The sequence below is a fragment of the Heliangelus exortis genome, unplaced genomic scaffold (genome assembly GCF_036169615.1).
Source record: "Heliangelus exortis unplaced genomic scaffold, bHelExo1.hap1 Scaffold_123, whole genome shotgun sequence".
Classification (NCBI taxonomy): domain Eukaryota; kingdom Metazoa; phylum Chordata; class Aves; order Apodiformes; family Trochilidae; genus Heliangelus; species Heliangelus exortis.
The window spans coordinates 843-24,904 of NW_027285943.1; the positions used below are offsets into that span (position 1 = coordinate 843).

Consider the following 24,062-nt stretch of genomic DNA (forward strand, 5'->3'; position numbering starts at 1 on the left):
GGGACTCCCAAACCCCTGAAATCCTCCCCAAACCCCCCCGAGACCCCCAACACCCTTCAGACCCTCCAAACCCCACCAGGGACCCCCAACCCCTCTGAGACCCCAAAACCCCAAGCATAGGGACCCTCAAGCTTCCCTAAACCCCATCCAGGGACCCCAACCCCTTTGAGACCCCAAAAGTCCCAACCAGGGACTCCCAACACCCCCTGAAATCCTCTCCCAAACCCCACCAGGGACCCCAAGCCCCTCTGAGACCCCAAAACCCCATCCAGGGACCCCCAACCCCTCTGAGACCCCAAAAGTCCCAACCAGGGACTCCCAAACCCCTGAAATCCCCCCCAACCCCCCCCGAGACCCCCTCTCTCCCCCCAATCCCCTCCAGCCCCCCCCCCCGGTTCCCCAGGCCCATGAAGGTTTTGGGGTCCCTCACCCCCCGTGTCGGTTGTCCCCAGGGCTCCATCGGGTGGATGGTGACCTACGACGACGTGGGGGTCCCAAGAGCCCCTTCCGGGTGGGGGTGACCGAGGGCTGTGACCCCACTCGTGTCAGAGCCCACGGGCCCGGCCCTGGAGGGGGGGGTGGTGGCCAAGGGCAACCGCTTCACCGTGGAGACCAGGTGGGCACCCAGGGACCCCAAAAACCCCCAGGACCCCCGAGATCCCCAGGGATCCCCTGAGACCCCCCGAGACCCCCCAAGATCCCCAGGGACCTCTGAGACCCCCCAAGATCCCCCAAGACCCTCAGGGACTCCCAGGATCCCCCAAGACTTCCAAGACCCCAAGAGCCCCTGGGATCCCCAGGACCCCAGGGACCCCCAGAGACCCCCAGGACCTCTGAGACCCCCGGGACACCCGGGACCTCCAGGGACCCCCAAAGACCCCCAGGGACCTCTGAGACCCCCAGGGGTCCCCGGGACCCCCAGAGACCCCCTGAGATCCCCAGGGACCTCTGAGACCCCCAGGGGTCCCCGGGACCCCCAGGGACCCCCCTGAGATCCCCAGGGACCTCTGAGACCCCCAGGACACCCCGGGACCTCTGAGATCCCCAAAGACCCCCAGGGACCTCTGAGACCCCCAGGGACCCCCAAGACCCCCAGGGATTCCCTGAGACCCCCCAAGATCCCCCAAGAACCCTCAGGGACTCCTGGGATCCCCAAGACTTCCAAGACCCCGAGACCCCCAGGGATCCCCGGACCCCCAGAGACCCCTGAGATTCCCCGAGACTCCCCAAGATCCCCAGGGACCTCTGAGACCCCCAGGGACCCCCCCAGGGTCCCCTGGAACCCCTGAGACCGCCAGGGACCCCCAGGGACCTCTGAGACTCCCAGGGACCCCTGAGGCCCCCAGGGACTCCCCAAGACTCCTAGGGACCCCCCGGGACACCAGGGACCCCCTGGGATCCCCGAGACACCCCAGAGACCCCAGGGACCCCCTGAGATCCCAGGGACCTCTGAGACCCCCGGGACATCCAGGGACCTCTGAGACCCCCAAAGACCCCCAGGGACCCCCTGAGATCTCCAGGGACCTCTGAGACCCCCCAAGATCCCCCAAGACCCTCAGGGACTCCCGGGATCCCCCAAGACTCCCAGGGACCCCCAGGGACCCCCAGGGATTCCCAGGGACCCCCAGAGACTCTGAGGACCCCCCCGTTGGTGTCCCCAGGGGTGCTGGCACGGGGGGGCTGGGCCTGGCCATCGAGGGTCCCCGGAGGCCAAGATGTCCTGCAAGGACAACAAGGACGGGAGCTGCTCCGTGGAGTACGTGCCCTTCACCCCGGGGGAGTACGACGTCAACATCACCTTCGGGGACACCCCATCCCTGGTGAGGGGCCAGGGGGGACCCACCCCATCCCTGGTGAGGGGACAGGGGGGACACCCCATCCCTGGTGAGGGGACAGGGGGGGACACCCCATATCTGGTGAGGGGACAGGGGGGACACCCCATCCCTGGTGAGGGGACAGGGGGGACAGGGGGGACACCCCATCCTGGTGAGGGGGGCAGGGGGGCAGGGGGGACACCCCATATCTGGTGAGGGGACAGGGGGGACACGGGGGACACCCCATCCCGGTGAGGGGGGACATGGGGGACACCCCATATCTGGTGAGGGGACAGGGGGACACCCCATATCTGGTGAGGGGACAGGGGGCAGGGGGGACACCCCATCCCTGGTGAGGGGACAGGGGGGACACCCCATTCCCAGTGAGGGGGGCAGGATGGGGGACAGGGGCTCTGGGGGGACACCCAGGGGGGGCTCAGGGGATGAGGGGGGCACCCACAGCCACCCCGTGGGGGTGGTGACCCCAGAGGGTGCTGAGCAGGGCCCCACGTGGGGCCCAGGGAGGAGGTGACCCCATGGGCACGGGGACCCCGTTGACCCAATTGACTCCGTTGACTCCATTGACCCCATGGCCATGGTGACCCATGACCCCATTGACCTCGTTGACCCCATTGACCTCGTTGACCCCATTGACCTCATTGACCCCATGGCCATTGTGACACCATGACCCCATTGACCCTGTGACCTCATTGACCCCTAATTCCATAGCAATGGTGGCCCCATTGACCCCACACTGACCCATTGACCTCATTGACCCCATTGACCCCATTGACCCCATGGCCATGATGCCCCATTCACCCCATTGACCTCATTGACCCCACTGACCCCATTGACCCCAGTGGCCTCATTCACCCCATTGACCCCATTGACCCCATTGACCCCATGGCCATGATGCCCCATTGACCCCATTGACCCCATTGGCCCCATTGACCCCATGGCCATGATGCCCCATTCAACCCATTGACCTTCTTGACCTCATTGACCCCATTGACCTCATTGACCTCATTGACCCCATTGACCTCATTGACCCCATTGACCCCATTGACCTCATTGATCCCATTGACCTCATTGACCTCATTGACCCCATGGTCATGATGCCCCATTGACCCCATTGACCCATTGACCTCATTGACCCCATTGACCCCATGGCCATGATGCCTCATTGACCCCATTGACCTCATTTAACCCATTGACCCCATTGACCCCATTGACCCCATCGACCCTCTTGACCCCATTGACCCCACACTGCCCCCACGGCCATGGTGCCCCCTGGTGACCCCGTGGTGCCCCTGGTGGCCCCGCAGTGCCCCGCTGTGGCCGGTGGTGACCGCGTTGCCTCCCCTGCAGGGAGCCCGTTCCGGGTGTGCGTGCAGGAGCTCTGTGAGCCGGGGCAGGTGAAGCTCTCGGGGTCGGGGGTTGGGCCCCACGGTTCGGGCGCGGCTGCCCCAGAGCTTCACGGCCGACTGCAGCGGGGCCGGGAGGGCGGCCCTGGAGGTGACGCTCAGGGGACCCACGGGTAGGTGGGACGGGGGGACACGGGGGGGACACGGGGGGGACATGGGGGGGGACACGGGGGGGACCCCGTGGCACAGAGGATGTGCTGACCCACAGATCCCTGACCCACAGATCCTTGATCCATAGACCCTGTGCCCCATAGATCCCATGCCCCATAGCTCTGTGCCCCATACATCCCATACCCCATAGCTCCCTGCCCCACATCTTCTCCTGCCCCATACATCCCATGCCCCATAGATTCCTTACCCCATAGCTCTGTGCCCCATAGATCCCATACCCCACAGCTCCCTGCCCCACATCTTTTCCTGCCCCATAGCTCCCTGCCCCATAGCTCTGTGCCCCATACATCCCATGCCCCATAGATTCCTTGCCCCATAGATCTCTGACCCAAAAATCCTGTGCCCCATAGATCCCATGCCCCATAATTCCCTGCCCCACATCTTTTCCTGCCCCATAGCTCCGTGCCCCATAGCTCCCTGCCCCATAGCTCTGTGCCCCATAGCTCTGTGCCCCATAGCTCTGTGCCCCATACACCCCATACCCCACAGCTCCCTGCCCCCCCTCTTCTCCTGCCCACTCCCCCCTCTGCCCCACAGGTGCCCTGATCCCAGTTGAGGTTCGGGACTGCGGGGACGGAACCCACAAAGTCACCTACACCCCCCCCACCGATGGGCCCCACACCCTGGGGGTCACCTATGGGGGGCAGGAGGTGCCCCGCAGGTGGGGAACCACCCATGGGGGAGGGGGGGGGCACCCCTGACCCACCTGTGTGTCCCTGACCCCCCCATGTCCCCCCCTGACCCCCACGTGTCCCCCCCTGACCCCCATGTCCTACCCTGACCCCAATGTCCCCCCTGTTCCCATGTCCCCCCCTGACCTCCCCTGACCCCCCTCTCCCCTCCTGTCCCCCCCTGCCCCCTTTCCCCCTCCCCATCCCTCATTCCTCCCCTGACCCTTTTCCTCCCCCTTGTCCCCCATGCCCCCCCTGACCCCTTTTTCCTCCCTTATTCCCCCTGTCCCGCTCATACCCCTTATCCCCCTGTGACCCCCCTGCCCCCTTTCCCCCCTGACCCCACATCCCCCCACACCCCCCCTGCCCCTCCTGACCCTTTTCCCCCCCTGTCCCCCCTGTGACCCCCCCCGCTCCCTTTCCCCCCATATCCCCGTCCCCCCATATCCCCCCTATCCCCTCCTGTCCCCCCTGCCCCTTTCCCCCCCATATCCCCCCTTTCCTCCCCACTCCCCCCCTGACCCTTTTTCCCCCCCTTTCCCCAGCCCCTTCAAGCTCCGGGCCATCCCAGCTCACGACGCCAGCAAAGTTCGGGCGAGCGGCCCCGGGCTGGGGGCGAACGGGATCACGGCCACGAGACCTGTGGAGTTCAGCATCGACGCCAGGGAGGCCGGGACCGGGGGGCTGGCGGTCACCATCACGGTGTGGGGGCTGACCTATGGATCTATGGGGCTGGGGTCACCATCACGGTGTGGGGCTGACCTATGGATCTATGGGGCTGGGGTCACCATCACGGTGTGGGGCTGACCTATGGATCTATGGGGCTGGCGGTCACCATCACGGTGTGGGGCTGACCTATGGATCTATGGGGCTGGGGTCACCATCACGGTGTGGGGCTGACCTATGGATCTATGGGGCTGGGGTCACCATCACGGTGTGGGGCTGACCTATGGATCTATGGGGCTGGCGGTCACCATCACGGTGTGGGGCTGACCTATGGATCTATGGGGCTGGGGTCACCATCACGGTGTGGGGCTGACCTATGGATCTATGGGGCTGGGGTCACCATCACGGTGTGGGGCTGACCTATGGATCTATGGGGCTGGCGGTCACCATCACGGTGTGGGGCTGACCTATGGATCTATGGGGCTGGGGGGCTGGCGGTCACCATCACGGTGTGGGGCTGACCTATAGATCTATGGGGCTGGGGGGCTGGGGTCACCATCACGGTGTGGGGCTGGGACCCATAGATCTGGGGGCCTGGGGATGTGGGGCTGACCCATGGGATGGGGGCTGGGGTGGGACCCATAGGGGGTGTGGGGTTGGGGGATGTGGAGTGGGCCCCATGTAATGTGGGGGTCGGGCCCCATAGGGGTGTGGGGTGGGACCTATGGGATGTGTGGGGTTGGGGGTGTGGGTCAGGCCCCATAGGGATGTGGGGTGGGGGTGTGGGTCAGGCCCCATAGGGGTGTGTTGGGCCCCATACGGATGTGGGGTGGGGGTGTGGATTGGGCCCCATGGGGGTGTGGGTCGGGTCCCAAAGGGGGGTGTGGGGTGGGGGTGTGGATCAGACCCCATAGGGGTGTGGGTGTGGGTCAGGCCCCATGGGATGTGTGGGGTGGGGTGTGGATTGGGCCCCATAGGGGTGTGTTGGGCCCCATAGGGGGGTGTGGGGTGGGGGTGTGGGTCAGGCCCCATGGGATGTGTGGGGTGGGGGTGTGTGTCGGGCCCCCCAAGTGTCTCTGGCTGAGGGGGGGTGTCCCCAGGACCCCGAGGGTCGCCCCACGGCCGCCTCCATCGGGGACCACGGGGACGGGACCTACACCGTGTCCTACGTCCCGCGCTGGCCGGGCCCTACGGCATCACCGTGCGTTATGGGGGCGACGAGATCCCAAATCCCCCTTCAGACCCACGGCTCAGCCCGCGGGGGACGCCAGCAAGTGTCTGGTCACAGGTGGGGACCCACACACCCACTGACCCTCACCCAGAGACACCCTGACCCAGAGAGACCCCAACCCAGAGAGACCCCAACCCAGAGATCCCCCTGACCCATAGAGACCCCTGACCCAGAGAGACCCCCTGACCCATAGAGCTGACCCAGAGAGACCCTGACCCATAGAGCTGACCATAGATCCTGACCCATAGATCCCCCTGACCCACAGATCTGACCCAGAGATCCCCCTGACCCACAGATCTGACCCAGAGATCCCCCTGACCCACAGATCTGACCCAGAGAGACCCTGACCCACAGAGCTGACCCACAGACCCCCACCCACAGGTCCTGACCCATAGATCTGCCCTATAGAGGCCCTGACCCACAGATCTGACCCAGAGAGACCCCAACCCATAGAGCTGACCCATAGATCCTGACCCATAGATCCCCCTGACCTATAGATCTGACCCATAGAGACCCCTGACCCACAGATCTGGCCCACAGATCCTGACCCATAGCAACCCCAACCCATTGATCCCAACCCATAAATCTGACCCATAGACCCTGACCCACAGATCCTGACCCATAGAGCTGACCCACAGACCCCCACCCACAGGTCCTGACCCATAGATCTGCCCCATAGATCCCCCTGACCCACAGATCCTGACCCACAGACCCCCGACCCATTGACCCCAACCCATAGATCCTGACCCTTGGGTCCCTCTGGCCCCCAGACCCCATAGACCCCCAGATCTTCCCCACATATCCTGACCCATAGACCCCCAACCCATTGGCCCCAACCCATAGACCCTGACCCCATAGACCCCCTAGACCTGCCCCATAGATCCCCCTGCCCCATAGCCCTCCCTCCCCACCCCACTGCCCCCCATCTCCCCTCTCTCTCTCTCTCTCTCTCCGCAGTCTCCATCGGGGGCCACGGGTTGGGTGAGTGATGGGGTGGGGACACCATGGGGACACCACGGGGACACCAGGGGGACACCACGGGGACACCACGGGGACACCAGGGGGACACCACGGGGACACCAGGGGGACACCACAGGGACACCACGGGGACACCAGGGGGACACCAGGGGGACACCAGGGTGGCTGTGGGGTGGCTGTGGGGTCCCTACGGGGTGACCGTGAGCCGGTGGTGACCTCGATGGTGGCCGTGCCCGTGGTGGTGGTGGTGACCTCAACCATGGCCATGGTGGTGACCGTGACCGTGGTGAGCAGGACAGTGATGGTGACACCACCCTGACTGTCACCACGGGTGTGATGGAGGGATCAGGGTGGTGGCCGTGATCACAGTGGTGACCACGACAGTGACCCTGGGCATGGGCATGACCACAATGGTGACCGTGATGGTGCCCGTGACCATGGTGATGATGGTGACCACAGCGATGACCATGATGGTGACCAAGACCATGACTGACCATGACCATGACCACAGTGGTCACCATGATGGTGACCATGACCCTAACGATGGTGGTGACCACAACAGCGACCATGATGGTGACCAAGACCATGACCATGACGTGATGACCACAACAATGACCATGACCAGTGCCACACCAGTGCTGGTGACCCCACCCTGACCTTCACCAGGACCATGGTGGTGGTGATCAGGATGTGCCACGACCACGATGGTGACCACAGCAGTGGTGGTGACCACACCCATGACCGTGACCATGACCATGACTGACCACAATGGTGACCTCAATGGTGACCACGATGGGACCATGATCCTAAAAGTGGTTGTGACCACAACAGTGACCACGCCCATGACACTGACCAGGACCACGCCCCTGCCACACTGGTGCTGGTGACCCTACCCTGACCTTCACCAGGACCATGGTGGTGGTGATCAGGATGTGCCACGACCATGATGGTGACCACGGCAGTGGTGGGTGACCTCAACCATGACCATGATCATGACCATGATGGTGCCCAAGACCACAACTGACCACAATGGTGACCTCAATGGTGACCACAGTGGTGACCATGACCCTAAAAGTGGTCGTGACCACAGCATTGACCATGCCCACGACACTGACCGGGACCACGGTGGTGGCAATCAGTGCCACGACCACGATGGTGACCGCGGGCAGTGGTGGTGACCACGCCCACGACCGCGATCATGACCGTGACGTGACCACGCCCACGCCGGCGGCCACGCCCATCCCACGTCGGTGACCCCTGAACCCCCCCCAGGTGCCTGCTTGGGCCCCACCATCCAGATCGGGGAGGAGACGGTGATCACGGTGGACGCCAAGGCCGCGGGGCAGGGCAAGGTCACGTGCAAGGTGTCCACCCCCGACGGGCCGAGCTGGACGTGGACGTGGTGGAGAACCACGACGGGACCTTTGACATCTACTACACCGCCCCCGAGCCCGGGAAATACGTCATCACCATCCGCTTCGGCGGGGAACACGTCCCCAACAGCCCCTTCCACGTCCTGGTGCGTCCCCGGGGGCTGGGGGGGCATCAAGGTTGGAGATCATGGTGGCCATCAAGGGTTGGGATCATGTGAGCTCCAGGGGGTCAGGAGATCATGGTGGGTTCCATGGGGTCGGGAGATCATGGTGGTCATCAAGGTTGGGGCCATGATGAGCTCCATGGGGTCAGGAGATCATGGTGGGTTCCATGGGTTTGGGAGATCATGATGGATGTCAAGGGGTTGGGATCATGATGAGCTTCATGGGGTTGGGACCATGGTGGACACCAAAGGGTTGGGAGCTCATGGTGGGTTCCATGGGTTTGGGAGATCATGGTGGATGTCAAGGGTTGGGGCCATGGTGGGTTCCATGGGGTCAGGAGATCATGGTGGGTTCCATGGGGTTGGGAGATCATGGAGGCCATGATGAGCTCCATGGGGTTGGGACCATGGTGGGCATCAAAGGGTTGGGTGACCATGGTGAGCTCCATGGGGTCAAGAGACCATGGTGGCTATCAAGGGATTGGGATCATGGTGAGATCCATGGGGTCAGGAGACCATGGTGGGTTCCATGGGGTCGGGAGATCATGGTGGATGTCAAGGGGCTGAGGCCATGAGGAGCTCCATGGGGTTGGGAGGCCATGGTGGGCATCAAGGGTTGGGAGACCATGGTGGGCCCCATGAAGTTGGGAGATCATGGTGGATGTCAAGGGGTTTGGACCATGATGAGCTCCATGGGGTTGGGACCATGGTGGGTTCCATGGGGTCAGAGATCATGGTGGATGTCAAGTGGTTGGGATCATGCTGAGCTCCATGGGGTTGGGACCACGATGGGCATTAAGGGTTGGGAGACCATGGTGGGTTCCATGGGTCAGGAGCTCATGGTGGCCATCAAGGGTTGGGAGACCATGGTGAGCTCCATGGGGCTGGGGCCATGGTGGACATCAAAGGGTTGGGAGCTCATGGTGAGCTTCATGGGGTCAGGAGACCATGGTGGGCATCAAGGGTTGGGTGACCATGGTGGGTTCCATGGGGTCAGAGATCATGGTGGATGTCAAGGGGTTGGGATCATGATGAGCTCCATGGGGTTGGGGCCACGATGGGCATTAAGGGTTGGGAGCTCATGGTGGGCCCCATGGAGTTTGGAGATGATGGTGGATGTCAAGGGGTTGAGGCCATGAGGAGCTCCATGGAGCTGGGATCATGGTGGACATCAAAGGGTTGAGGCTGTGGTGGGCAGTGTGGGGTCAGGTGACCACGGTGGTCTTCATGGGGTTGGGAGCAGGAGTTGACCTCCATGGGGTTGGGGCCATGGGGTTGGGGCCATGATGGGCTCCACTGTGGGCTCCCAACTCCATGGGGGACACCAAGGGGTTGGGACCATGAGGGACAGCACGGGGTTGGGAGACTTGGTGACCATGAGGAAGAGTTGGGGCCACGAGGGTCCCCATGGGGCTGGGACCCCTCGGTTGTCCCCATTTGGTTGTGACCCCACAAAGGTCCCCATGGGGTTGGGACACCTGGGTTGTCCCCATTGTTGTGACCCCACAAAGGTTCCCATGGGGCTGGGACATCAAAAAGGTCCCCATGGGGTTGGGACCCCTTGGTTGTCCCCATTTTGTTGTGACCCCACAAAGGTCCCTGTGGGGCTGTGACCCCACAAAGGTCCCCATTGTTGTGACCCCATGAAGGGCCCCTTAGGGTTGTGACCCCACAAAGGTCCCTGTGGGGCTGTGACCCCTTGGTTGTCCCCATTGTGTTGTGACCCCACAAAGGTCCCCATGGGGCTGTGACCCCTTGGTTGTCCCCACTGTTGTGACCCCATGAAGGTCCCATGGGGTTGTGACAATTGTGACACCTCGGTTGTCCCCATTGTGTTGTGACCCCACAAAGGTCCCCGTGGGGCTGTGACCCTTTGGTTGTCCCCATTGTTGTGACCCCATGAAGGGCCCCATGGGGCTGGGACCCACAAAGGTCCCCGTGGGGCTGGGACCCCTCGGTCGTCCCACTCTTATGACCCCACGTGGCCCCCGTGGGTTCTGAAGCCCCCGGTGACCTCCGTGCTCCCAGCTGACCCCACGGGCGCTGTGGGGTGGGGATGTTTGGGGTTTGGGGTCCCTCGGGGGGTGTCCGTGGCTCTGAGCTCTGCTGTGTCCCCCCCCCAGGCCACCGAGGAGCCCCCGAGCCCCCCCGAGCCCCTGCGGCCCTTCAGCTCGTCATCCCCTTCACCCTCCAGACCGGGGAGATCACGGGTAGGGGGCACGGGGGGGCTGGGGGGGGTTCAGGGGGGTTTGGGGAGGCTCAAGGGGGTTTTGAGGGGCTCAGGGGGGTTTTGGGGGGGTTCCGGGGGGTTTGGGGGGTTCAGGAGGGGTTTGGGGGGGTCAGGGAGGTTTGGGGAGGCTTAAGGGGGTTTTGGGGGGGTTTGGGGAGGATCAGGGGGAGCTTGGGGGGGCCTGGGGGGGTCTGGAAGGGGGTTCAGGGGGGTTTGGGGAGGCTGAAGGAGGTTTTGGGGGGCTCAGGGGGGTTTTGGGAGGGTTTGGGGGGGATCAGGGGGTTTGGGGGGGGTCAGGGGGGTTCTGGGGGGGGGCAGGGGGGCCTGGGGGGGTTCAGGAGGGGTTTGGGGGGGGGTTCAGGGGGGGTTTGGGGGGTTCTGAGGGGCTTGGGGGGGTTCGGGAGGGTTTTGGGGGGTTCAGGGGGGTTTGGGGGGGTTCAGGAGGGGTTTGGGGGGGTTTTAGGGGGCGTTCAGGGCGTTTGGGGGGGTTTGGGGGGTTCAGAGGGGGTTCAGGGGGGTTTGGGGAGGCTCAAGGGGTGTTTGGGGGGGTTCAGGAGGGTTTTGGGGGGATTCTGGGGGGCTCAGGGGGGTTTTGGGGGGCTCAGGGGGGTTTGGGGGGGTTCAGGAGGGGTTTGGGGGGGGTTTAGGGGGTCTGAGGGGCTTGGGGGGGTTCAGGGAGGTTTGGGGGGTTCATGGGGGTTTGGGGGGGTTCAGGGGGGGTTTGGGGGTTTCTGAGGGGCTTGGGGGGGTTTTGAGGGGCTTGGGGGGGTTCAGGGAGGTTTTGGGGGGTTCAGGGAGGGGGTTTGGGGTGTCAGAGCCCCCCGTGTGACGCGGTGTCCCCAGGGGAGGTGCGGATGCCCTCGGGGAAGACGGCGCGGCCCAAGATCAGTGACAACAAGGACGGGACGGTGACGGTGACCTACGGGCCCACAGAGAAGGGGCTCCACGAGATGGACGTGAGATACGAGGGAAACCACATCCCTGGTGAGGGGGACAGGGGACAGGGGACAGGGGAGGGACAGGGGGACAGGGGAGGGAGAGGGAGAGGGAGAGGGACAGGGGAGAGGGGAGAGGGAGAGGGAACAGGGGAGAGGGAGAGGGGAGAGGGAGAAGGGAGAGGGACAGGGGAGAGGAACAGGGGGAAGGAGAGGAACAGGGGGACAGGAGAGAGGAGAGAGGAGAGAGGGGAGAGGGGAAAGGGGAGAGGGGAGAGGGACAGGGGAGAGGGAACAGGGACAGGGACAGGGACAGAGGACATGGGACACAGGGACACGGGGACAGGCAGGGACAGGGGAGAGGGGAGAGGGACAGGGGGAGAGGGACTGGGACAGGGGAGAGGGAGAGGGGAGAGGGAGAGGAGAGAGGGGAGAGGGGACAGGAGAGAGGAGAGAGGGGAGAGGGAGAAGGGAGAGGGAGAGAGGGAGAGGGAAGAGGGAACAGGGACAGGGACAGGGGACATGGGGACACAGGGGACAGGCAGGGACAGGGGAGAGGGGAGAGGGACAGGGGGAGAGGGACTGGGACAGGGGACAGGGACGGGGGACAGGAGACACAGGGGGATGGGAGAGGGGACAGGGACAGGGGGATGCAGGGGGGACAGGGACAGGGGACAGGGGATACCTCCTGGGACTGCTGATACCTCCATGTGGCCAATGTCACCTCCCCGTGGCCAATGTCACCTCCCCATTGGTTGATGTCACACCTCCCCTTGGCCAATGCCACCTCCCATGGCTGACGCCACCTTGTCCTGGTTGATGTCACCTCCCCATGGCCAATGTCACCTCCCCATGGCCAATGTCACCTCCCCTTGGCCAATGTCACCTCCCATGGCCGATGTCACCTCCCCACGGCAGGTGCCACCTCTCCGTGGTGGAGGCCCCGTGGCGGTGTCCCCGCGGGTCCCTGACTGCTGTCCCTGTCCCCCGGTGTCCCCAGGGAGTCCCCTCCAGTTCTACGTCGACGCCATCGACGCCCGACACGTCAGCGCCTACGGCCCCGGCCTCAGCCACGGGTGTGGTCAACAAACCCTGCACCTTCACCATCGTCACCAAGGACGCCGGGGAGGGTGAGGGGGGACCCGGGGGGACACCAGGAGGTCCTGGGAGGGCTTTGGAGACCACCTGGGCCCAGCCAGAAATGGTTGGGAGGGAGTTGGAGAACCTCAAGCGTTCCTGAGGGACACCAAGAGGGGTTTGGAGACCACTTGGTCCCATCCAGCAAGGGTTGGGGAGAAGTTGGAGAACCTCAAGGGTTCCTGAGGGACAATAAGAGGTTCTGGGAGGGCTTTGGAGACCATTTGGACCCATCCAAAATGGGTTGGGAAGAAGGTTGGGAACCTCAAGGGTTCCTGAGGAGCACCAGGAAGTTCTTGAAGGGGTTTGGAGACCACTTGGTCCCATCCAGCAAGGTTGAGAAGAAGGTGGAGAACCTCAATGGTTTCCTGAGGGACACCAGGAGGTTCTGGGAGGGGTCTGGAGACCCCTTGGTCCCACCCAACACAGGTTGGAGATAAGGTGGAGAACTTCAAGGGTTCTGGAGGGACCCAAGAAGTTCTTGAAGGGGTTTGGAGACCACTTGGTCCCACCCGACATGGGTTGGAGATAAGGTGGAGAACCCCAAAGGTTCCTGAGGGACACCAGGAGGGGTTTGGAGACCACTTGGTCCCATCCAGCAAGGTTGGGAGGAAGTTGGAGAACTTCAACAGGTCTTGAGGGACACCAGGAGGTCCTGGGAGGGCTTTGGAGACAACTTGGTCCCATCCAGGAAGGGTTGGGGAGAAGTTGGAGAACCTCAATGGTTCCTGAGGAGCACCAGGAAGTTCTTGAAGGGGTTTGGAGAGCACCTGGGCCCAGCCAGAAATGGTTGGGAGGGAGTTGGAGAACCCCAAAGGTTCCTGAGGGACACCAAGAGGGGTTTGGAGACCACTTGGTCCCATCCAGCAAGGTTGAGAAGAAGCTGGAAGAACCTCAATGGTTCCTTGGGGACAACAAGAGGTTCTTGAAAGGCTTTGGAGACCACTTGGTCCCATCCAGCAAAGTTTGAGAACCCCAATGGTTCCTGATGACTCCAGGAGGTTCAGGGAGGCTCTGGACCCACCCAACAGGGGTTGGGGAGAAGGTTGGGAACCCCAATGGTTCCTGATAACACCAGGAGGTTCTGGAAGGGGTCTGGAGACCACTTGGTCCCATCCAACACAGGTTGGGGAGAAGGTTGTGGGAACCCCAATGGTTCCTGATGACTCCAGGAGGTTCTGAGAGAGCTTTGGAGACCACTTGGTCCCATCCAGCAAAGTTTGAGAACCCCAATGGTTCCTGATGACTCCAGGAGGCCCTGGGGGGGCTTTGGAGGCCACTTGGTCCCATCCAGCACAGGTTGGGGAGAAGTTGGAGAACCCCAATGGTTCCTGATGACTCCAGGAGGTTCTGGAAGGGGTCTGGAGACCACTTGGTCCCATCCAACACAGGTTGGGGAGAACTTGGAGAACCCCAATGGTTCCTGATGACTCCAGGAGGTTCTGGGGGGCTCTGGTCCCACCCGTCAGGGCCCGGGGAGCAGTTTTGGGTCCCGGCGGTGGCTGAGGTGCCGGTGTTGGTGTCCAGGAGGTCTCTCGCTGGCTGTGGAAGGTCCCTCCAAGGCTGAGATCAGCTGCCAGGACAACAAGGACGGGACCTGCACCGTGTCCTACCTCCCCACGGCCCCCGGCGACTACAGCGTCAGCGTCCGCTTCGACGAGAAGCACATCCCGGGCAGCCCCTTCAGTGCCAAGGTCACCGGTGGGTGAGGGGCCTCCTGGGGACACCACGGCCTGGGGACAGCTGGGGGGGCTGGGGACAGCTGGGGGGTTGTGGGGACAGCTGGGGGGTCATGGGGATCTTTGGGAGGTGATGGGGACATCAGGGGGGTCATGGAGACAGCAGGGCCTGGGGACAGCTGGGGGGCTGGGGACATCCAGGGGGGTCTGGGGACAGCCAAGGGGTTGTGGGGACAGCTGGGGGGTCGTGGGGACATCAGGGGGGTCATGGGGACAGCAGGGCCTGGGGACATCCAGGGGGTCGTGGGGACAGCCCGGGGGTCGTGGGGACACACAGGGGATCATGGGGACAGCCAAGGGGTTGTGGGGACAGCTGGGGGGTCATGGGGACATCAGGGGGGTCATGGGGACAGCAGGGGCCTGGGGACATCCAGGGGGTTGTGGGGACAGCCCGGGGGTCGTGGGGACACACAGGGGGTCATGGGGACATCCAGGGGGTCGTGGGGACAGCTGAGAGGTTGTGGGGACACCCAGAGGGTCGTGGGGACATCCAGGGGGTCGTGGGGACAGCTGAGGGGTTGTGGGGACACCCAGAGGGTCGTGGGGACATCCAGGGGGTCGTGGGGACAGCCCAGGGGTCGTGGGGACACACAGGGGGTCATGGGGACAGCCAAGGGGTTGTGGGGACAGCTGGGGGGGCATGGGGACATCAGGGGGGTCATGGGGACAGCAGGGCCTGGGGACATCCCAGGGGGCGTGGGGACATCAGGGGGGTCGTGGGGGCAGCCAAGGGGTTGTGGGGACAGCTGGGGGGTCTTGAGGACAGCAGGGCCTGGGGACAGCCCGGGGGGCCTGGGGACAGCTGGGGGGTTGTGGGGAACACCCAGGGGGTCGTGGGGACATCCAGGGGGTCGTGGGGACATCAGGGGGGTTGTGGGGACAGCCAAGGGGTCATGGGGACAGCCAAGGGGTTGTGGGGACAGCTGGGGGGGGCGTGGGGACAGCAGGGGGTCATGGGAACTTCTGGGGGGTCATGGGGACATCAGGGGGGTCATGGGGACAGCAGGGCCTGGGGACAGCTGGGGGGTTATGGGGGCATCTGGGGGGTCATGGGGACACCCAGAGGGTCATGGGGACAGCCAGGGGGTTGTGAGGACATCAGGGGGGCCATGGGGACCCTTGGGTGGCCATGGGGACATCTGGGAGGTCACGGGGACCCTTGGGTGGTCTGGAGACCCCATCCCGTGTCCATGGGGACCTTCTGGGGCTTCGGGGACCCCACCCCAGCACCCCGGGGCCTCCGTGGGTCCGTTGGGGACGTCCTCCCGCGTCCCCGGGACCCCCCCCCATCCCAATGTCCCCTCCACAGGGGACGACTCGATGAGGACCTCCCAGCTGAACGTGGGAACCTCCACCGACGTCTCCCTGAAGATCACCGAGAGCGACCTCAGCCTCCTGGCTGCCAGCATCACCGCCCCCTCGGGCACCGAGGAGCCCTGCCTGCTGAAACGGCTCCCCAACAGACACATCGGTCTGGGGACAGCTGGGGACATGGGGACATTGGGGACACTGGGGACATTGGGGACACTGGGGACACTGGGGACATTGGGGACATTGGGACATTGGGGACATCAGGGACATCAGGGACATCAGGGACAGGGGGACACCGAGGCGCCCTGCCTGCTGAAACGGCTCCCAAACAGACACATTGGTCTGGGGACAGCTGGGGGGACAGGGGACATTGGGGACATTGGGGACACTGGGGACATTGGGGACATCAGGGACAGCAGGGACATCAGGGACAGGGGGACAGCGAGGAGCCCTGCCTGCTGAAACGGCTCCTGAACAGACACATCGGTCTGGGGACAGCTGGGGACACTGGGGACACTGGGGACACTGGGGACATGGGGGGACATTGGGGACATTGGGGACATGGGGGACATTGGGGACATTGGGACATTGGGGACATCAGGGACATCAGGGACAGGGGGACACCGAGGAGCCCTGCCTGCTGAAACGGCTCCCGAACAGACACATTGTTCTGGGGACATCTGGGGACACTGGGGACACTGGGGATATTGGGAACATGGGGGGACATTGGGGACATTGGGACATTGGGGACATCAGGGACAGGGGGACATTGGGGACACCGAGGAGCCCTGCCTGCTGAAACGGCTCCCGAACAGACACATTGTTCTGGGGACATCTGGGGACACTGGGGACATTGGGGATATTGGGGATATTGGGGATATTGGGACGTTGGGGACATCAGGGACATCAGGGACACCAGGGACATGGGGACACCAAGGAGCCCTGCCTGCTGAAACAGCTCCCGAACAGACACATTGGTCTGGGGACATCTGGGGACACCTGGGGACACTAGGAGGACAGGGGGGGGACAGGGGACATTGGGTGACCAGGGATGGTGGAGGTGACCAGGAGGTGGTGAGGGTGACCAGGGACTGGTGGTGACAACCTGGGAGTGGTGGAGGTGACCAGGGATGGAGGTGGTGACCATCACGTTGGTGAGCAGGGACCAGTAGAGGTGACCAGGAGGTGGCGGAGGTGACTGAGGGGTGGTGGCCAGGAGGCTGTGGAGGTGGCCGGGGCTGTAGGAGGTGACCGAGGGTGTCGTTGTCCCCCCAGGCATCTCCTTCACGCCCAAGGAGGTCGGGGAGCACGTGGTGAGCGTGAAGAAGAGCGGGCAGCACGTGACCAACAGCCCCTTCAAGATCCTGGTGGGACAGTCGGAGATCGGGGACGCCAGCAGGGTGAAGGTCTGGGGACAGGGCCTGGGGGAGGGACACACCTTCCAGGTGGCCGAGTTCATCGTGGACACGCGCAGTGCTGGTGAGACACGGGGGGGCACGGGGAAAGGGAAGGGGTGGCCTTGGGATGGGGTGGTGGCCTCGGGATGGCCATGGTTGGGATGGGATGGTGGCCTTGGTCATGATTGGGATGAGATGGTGACCATGACCATGACCTGGAGGGGGTGGTGGCCTTGGGATGGCCATGGCCGGGATGAGATGGTGGCCATGACCATGGCCATGGCCATGATGAGGGGGTGGTAGCCTTGGGATGGCCACGGTTGGGATGGGATGGTGGCCTTGGTCATGGCCATGGCCAGGATGAGATGGTGGCCATGGTCATGACTGGGACAAGATGGTGACCATGACCTGGAGGGGGTGGTGGCCTCAGGATGGCCATGGATAGGATGAGGTGGTGGCCTTGGTCATGACTGGGATGAGATGGTGACCATGACCATGGCCATGATGAGGGGGTGGTGGCCTTGGTCATGGCCATGGCCAGGATGAGATGGTGGCCTTGGTCATGACTGAGACAAGATGGTGACCGTGATCATGACCTGGAGGGGGTGGTGGCCTTGGGATGGCCATGGCCGGGATGAGATGGTGGCCTTGGTCATGATTGGGATGAGATGGTCACCATGACCATGACCAGGAAAGGGTGGTGGCCTTGGGATGGCCATGGCTGGGATGGGATGGTGGCCATGACCATGAGCTGGAGGGGTGGTGGCCTTGGGATGGCCATGGCTGGGACGAGATGGTGGCCTTGGTCATGACTGGGACGAGATGGTGACCATGACCTGGACGGGGAGGTGGCCTTGGTCATGGCCATGGCCAGGATGGCACCAGCAGCCCCGGGGCCACCTCTGAGCGTGTCCCCGTGGTTGTCCCCAGGCTATGGTGGCCTGGGCCTGTCCATCGAGGGCCCCAGCAAGGTGGACATCAACTGTGAGGACGTGGAGGACGGGACCTGCAAGGTCACCTACTGCCCCACCGAGCCCGGCAACTACATCATCAACATCAAGTTTGCTGACAAACAACACGTCCCAGGTGGGGCCACCAGGGGTGACCTCGGGGGTCCCCTGGTCATTGGGATGGGATGGTGACCATGGCCATGGCCTGGAAGGGGTGGTGGCCTTGGGATGACCATGGCCTGGATGGGATGGTGGCCGTGGTCATGACTGGGATGAGGTGATGACCATGGCCATGGCCATGATGAGGGGGTGGCCTTGGTCATGGCCAGGATGGGATGGTGGCCTTGGTCATGGTTGGGATGAGATGGTCACCGTGACCATGACCTGGAGGGGATGGTGGCCTTGGATGACCATGGCCTGGAGGGGATGGTGGCTGTGGTCATGGTTGGGGATGAGGTGGTCACCATGACCATGGCCATGATGAGGTGATGACCATGGCCAATGGTCATGATGAGGGGGTGGCCTTGGTCATGGAAGGGATGAGATGGTGACCATGACCATGACCTGGAGGGGGGGTGATGACCTTGGGTATGACCATGGCCAGGATGAGATGGTCACCATGACCATGGCCGGGATGAGGTGGTGACCATGGTCATGGGTTGGGACGAGATGGTCACCATGACCATGACCATAGCCAGGAGGGGATGGTGGCATTGGTCATGACTGGGATGAGGTGGTGACCATGGCCATGGCCAAGAGGGGGTGGTGGCCTTGGGATGACCATGGCCTGGATGGGATGGTGGCCTTGGTCATGACTGGGATGAGATGGCGACCATGACCATGGCCATGATGAGGGGGTGGCCTTGGTCATGGCCAGGATGGGATGGTGGCCTTGGGATGACCATGGCTGGGATGAGGTGGTGACCATGGTCATTGGTTGGCGACGAGATGGTCACCATGACCATGACCATGACCAATGGCCAGGAGGGGATGGTGGCCGTGGTCATGACTGGGATGGGATGGTCACCATGGCCATGACACGGAGGGGGTGGCCTTGGTCATGGAAGGGATGAGATGGTGACCATGACCATGACCTGGAGGGGGGTGATGATGACCTTGGGATGACCTTGGCCAGGATGACGTGGTGACCATGACCATGGCCATGATGAGGGGGGTGGCCTTGGGTCATGGCCAGGATGGGATGGTGGCCTTTGGTCATGACCATGACCTGGAGGGGGTGGTGATGACCTTGGGGTGACCATGGCCAGGATGAAGTGGTGGCCATGACCATGGCTGGGATGAGGTGGTGACCCATGGTCATGGTTGGGATGTGATGGTCACCGTGACCATGGCCAGGAGGGGGTGGTGGCCTTGGGATGGCCATGGCTGGGATGAGGTGGTGGCCGTGGCCGTGGCCAGGACGAGCGGGTTGTCCCCTGTGTCCCCAGGGAGCCCGTTCACCGTGAAGGTGACAGGGGAGGGGCGGCTGCGGGAAAGCATCACCCGGCGGCCCCCAGGCCCCGGCCATCGCCTCCGTGGGCAGCACCTGTGACCTCAGCCTCAAGATCCCAGGTACGGACACCACCAGCACCAGAACCAGAACCAACCACCAGAACCACCAGCACCAACACCCAGAACCAGCACTAACACCAGCACTAACACCACCACCACCACCACCACCACCAGCAACACCAGCAACACCAACACCAATCCAGCACATCAGCACCATCAGCACACACCAACACCAGAACCATCAGCACAACACCAACACCAGAACCAGACACCAACACCCAGACAGCACACCAACACCAACACCAGGACCAGAACCAGACCAGCACCAACACCAACACCAACACCAGCACCTGCACCAACAGCACCACCAACACCAACACCAACACCAGCAGCACCAACACCACCATCACCATTAGCACCACCACCACCACCAGCACCATCACCACCATTATCACCATCACTACCACCATCACTACCAGCACCATCACCACACTTCTCCTGCCCAACCTCTCCCCCTTCCTCTCCTCTTCCTCCTCCTCCTCCTCCTCCTCCTCAACCTCCTTCACTCTCCCAACCTTCTCCCCCTTCTCAGCCACCTCCCCAACGCCCCCCCCAACAATGACTCCACCCCAATGCCACCACCCCCGATGCCACCACCGTGTCCCGTGTCCCACGCCGTGTCCTCTGTCCTGTGCCATTCCCCCTGTCCCACACGTTGTCCCCGTGTCCCACGCGGTGTCCTGGTGTCCCACACGTTGTCCCTGTGTTCTGGTGTCCCACGCAGTGTCCCAGTGTCCCCATGTCCCTCCCTGTCCCATATCCCCCTGTCCCCCTGTCCCACGTGGTGTCCCCGTGTCCCCGTGTCCTGGTGTCCCACACAGTGTCCCCCTGTCCCACGCAGTGTCCCCCTGTCCCACACATTGTCCCCGTGTCCCACACGTCCTGGTGTCTCATGAGGTGTCCCACACATTGTCCTGGTGTCCCCCTGTCCCACACATTGTCCCCGTGTCCCACGCAGTGTCCCCCTGTCCCACACGGTGTCCCCGTGTCCCGGTGTCCCACACGGTGTCCCACACGATGTCCTGGTGTCCCACACATTGTCCTGGTGTCCCCATGTCCCACGCATTGTCCCCCTGTCCCACACGGTGTCCCCGTGTCCCCCTGTCCCACACGTTGTCCCCCTGTCCCACACATTGTCCCCACCCACACGTTGTCCCCCTGTCCCACGCATTGTCCCCCTGCCCCACACGGTGTCCCCATGTCCCCCTGTCCCACACGGTGTCCCCGTGTCCCCGTGTCCCACGCGTTGTCCCCGCGGTGTCCCCAGGCTCGTGGTTCCAGACGGTGACAGCGCAGGAGCGGCTGTCCCGCAGCGTCACGCGCAGCAGCCACACCTACACCCGCACCGAGAGGACCGAGATCAGCAAAACGCGGGGGGGGGGGAAACCACGCGGGAGGTGCGGGTGGAGGAGAGCACCCGCGTGGGGGGGGACCCCTTCCCGGGGGGCTTCGGGACCTTCCTGCCCCGCGAGGGCCTCGGCGCCTTCGGGACCCTCACCCGAGCTCAGGAGGGTGGGTGCTGCGGGGGGGGGCGGGGGGGGGAAGGGGAGGGGAGGGGGCGGGGGGGGAGGGGGCGGGATGGGTGCGGGGGGGTGCGGGATGGGTGTGGAGGGGTGGGGGGGCTGTAGGGGGGGTCCGGGGGGGTGCGGGATGGGGGCAGGATGGGGACAAGAAGGGTGCGGGGGGGGGGGAAGGGCTGGGGGGACTGGAGGGGGGGGCTGGAGGGGTGCGGGAGGGGGACAGGAAGGGTGCGGGGAGGTGCGGGATGGGTGCGGGGGGGTGGAGGGGTTATAAGGGGGGTCCGGCGGGAAAGGGGTGAATGGGGGTGCGGGGGGTACATGGGGGGTGCGGGAGCGGGACAGGAAGGGTGCGGGAGGGGGGGTGGGGAGGTGCGGGATGGGTGTGGAGGGGTGGGGGGGCTGTAGAGGGGGTCCGGGGGGGGTGCGGGAGGGGGATATGGGGGGTGCAGGATGGGGACAAGAAGGGTGCGGGGGGGGGGGTGTGGGATGGTGCGGGGGGGTGGAGGGGGTCGGGGGGTCTGGGGGGTGCTGGAGGGGGACAGGAAGGGTGCGGGGGGGTGCAGGGGGGTGCGGGTGGACGATGGGGTGTGGGGGGGTGCAGGAGGGGTCCGGGGGGGTGCGGGAGGGGGACACGTGGGGTGCGGGGGGAAAGGGGTGAATGAGGTGCGGGGGGGACAAGGGGGGTGCAGGAGGGGGATGGGGGGTGCGGGGGGCCATGAGGGGTGTGGGGGGGTGCACGGGAGGGTGCATAGAGGTTGGGGGGGAATCGAGGGGGATTTGCACGGGGGGGTGGTGCCCGTTTTGGGATTCCCCCATTCTGGGGATGCTGGAGTGCCCCTTTTGGGGGGTGTCCCGTTCTGGGGTTTCCCATTTTGGGGGTGTCCCTTTTGGGGCTTCCCCTTCCAGGGGTGCCCATTCTGGAGTTTCCCTTTTTGGGGGTTCCCTTTTTTGGGGGTCCCCCCCTTGGGCTTTCCCATTTTGGGACTGCCCCATTCTGGGGGGTGCCCATTCCAGGGGTGCCCATTCTGGGTTTCCCTTTTTGGGGGGTGCCCCTTTTGGGGGTTTCCCATTCCAGGGGTTTCCCTTTTTGGGGGTGCCCATTCCCGGGGTGCCCCTTTTGGGGTTTCCCATCCCGGGGGTGCCCATTCTGGGGTTTCCCTTTTTGGGGGTGCCCCTTTTGGGGTTTCCCATTCCAGGGTTTCCCTTTTTGGGGGTGCCCCTTTTGGGTTTCCCATTCCGGGGGGGTGCTTGGTTTCCCCTTTCATGACTCCCCCATTCTGGGACTTCCCCATTCCTGGGGGGGGGGGGGGAGGGTTTCCCGGTTCGGGAGGTTCGGGGGTCCCCCCTTTTACCCCCCCCCTCTCTCTCTGTGTCCCCCCCCAGGCGAGGCGGCCCCCCAGGAGCTCTCAGCTCAGGTTCGGAGCCCCTCGGGTGAGGGTTTCGCGGCGGAGGTGCTGGAGGGGGGGTCGGGGGGGTCGTACCGGGTCCGGTTCGTCCCGCAGGAAATGGGTCCGCACATCGTCAGCGTCAAGTACCGCGGGCAGCACGTGCCCGGCAGCCCCTTCCAGTTCACCGTGGGACCCCTGGGAGAGGGGGGGGCCCACAAAGTGCGGGCGGGGGGCACCGGACTGCAGAGAGGGGTGGCGGGGGTACCAGGTACGGGGGGGCTGGGGAAGGGGGAGGTGGGGGGGATTGGGGGGGATTGGGAAATGGGGAGGGGATGGTGGGAATGGGGATGGGGGGGATTGGGAGGGGATGGGGGGGATTGGGGAGGAGGGGGAGGGGATGGGATGGGGATGGGGAGGGATGGGGGGGATTGGGGGGATTGGGGAGGGGGTGGGAGGGGGGATTTGGGGAGGGGATTGGGGAAGAAGGGGATGGGGGGGATTGGGAAATGGGGAGGGGATGGGGGGAGATGGGGGGGACTGGGGGATAGGGGGGATGGGGAGGAGGGGGGATTTGGGGAGGGGGAGATGGGGGGGTGGGGGGATTGGGCAGGAAGGGGGATGGGGGGATTGGGGATGGGAGGAGGGGGGGATGCGGGGGGATTGGAAATGGGGGTAATGGGGGGGGATGGGGAGAAGCGGGGATTTTGGGAGGGGATTGGGGGGGATGGGGGGATGGGGAGGAGGGGGGATTTGGGGAGGGGGGATGGGGAGGGGATTGGGAAATGGGAGGGGATGGGGGGGGCCATTGAGGATGCAGGGGGATGGGGAGGAGGGGGGATTTGGGGTGAGGGGGACGGGGGGGAGTGGGGAGGAGGAGGGAGATGGGATGAGGAGGGGGTGGGGGGGGATTGGGGATCAGGGGGGTGGGAGGGATGGGGGATGGGGGAGGTGATTTGGGAGGGGGAAGATGGGGGGGGATTGGAGAATGGGAGGGATGGGAAGGAGGGGATGGGGATTTGGGGAGGGGGGATTTGGGAAGGGGGAGATGGGGAGGAAGGAGGGGGGGATGGGGAGGAGGGGGGGATATTGGGGGATTGGGGTGGGGGGATATGGGGTGCACGTGAGATGGGGGTGATGGGTGCTTTGGGGGGGGCTCTGGCGGGGGTCGTGTCCCCTCCCCTGCCCCCCGGTGACCCCCGTGCCCCCCCCAAAGCTGAGTTCAGCATCTGGACGCGGGAGGCGGGGGCCGGGGTCTCTCCATCGCTGTCGAGGGTCCCAGCAAAGCTGAGATCGCCTTCGAGGACCGCAAGGACGGGTCCTGTGGGGTCTCCTACCTCGTACAGGAACCCGGTGGGTGCCCCCCCAGACCCCCCACAGCACCCCCCAGACCA

At 64.3% G+C, this 24,062-nt stretch overlaps 1 protein-coding gene across 1 annotated transcript; it reads left to right on the forward strand.

Annotated features, from left to right (window-relative positions):
• Positions 1–452: 452 nt before the first annotated feature.
• On the forward strand, positions 453–24,021 carry LOC139790667 (filamin-C-like; the record flags this gene model as incomplete). The annotated part of the gene is given in 31 exon segments (XM_071732536.1): positions 453–565; positions 567–616; positions 1,662–1,702; positions 1,705–1,802; positions 2,179–2,197; positions 3,183–3,247; positions 3,249–3,351; positions 3,947–4,070; positions 4,626–4,782; positions 5,847–5,919; positions 5,922–5,972; positions 5,975–6,034; positions 6,935–6,958; positions 8,228–8,335; positions 8,338–8,474; positions 10,616–10,658; positions 10,661–10,702; positions 11,566–11,706; positions 12,658–12,731; positions 12,733–12,787; positions 14,322–14,495; positions 15,843–16,004; positions 17,120–17,323; positions 18,172–18,327; positions 19,640–19,701; positions 19,703–19,763; positions 21,031–21,137; positions 21,140–21,275; positions 22,667–22,939; positions 23,885–23,917; positions 23,920–24,021. Coding segments are annotated over 31 exon segments (3,048 nt in total), but the record flags the coding sequence as incomplete, so codon positions are not given.
• Positions 24,022–24,062: the final 41 nt, after the last annotated feature.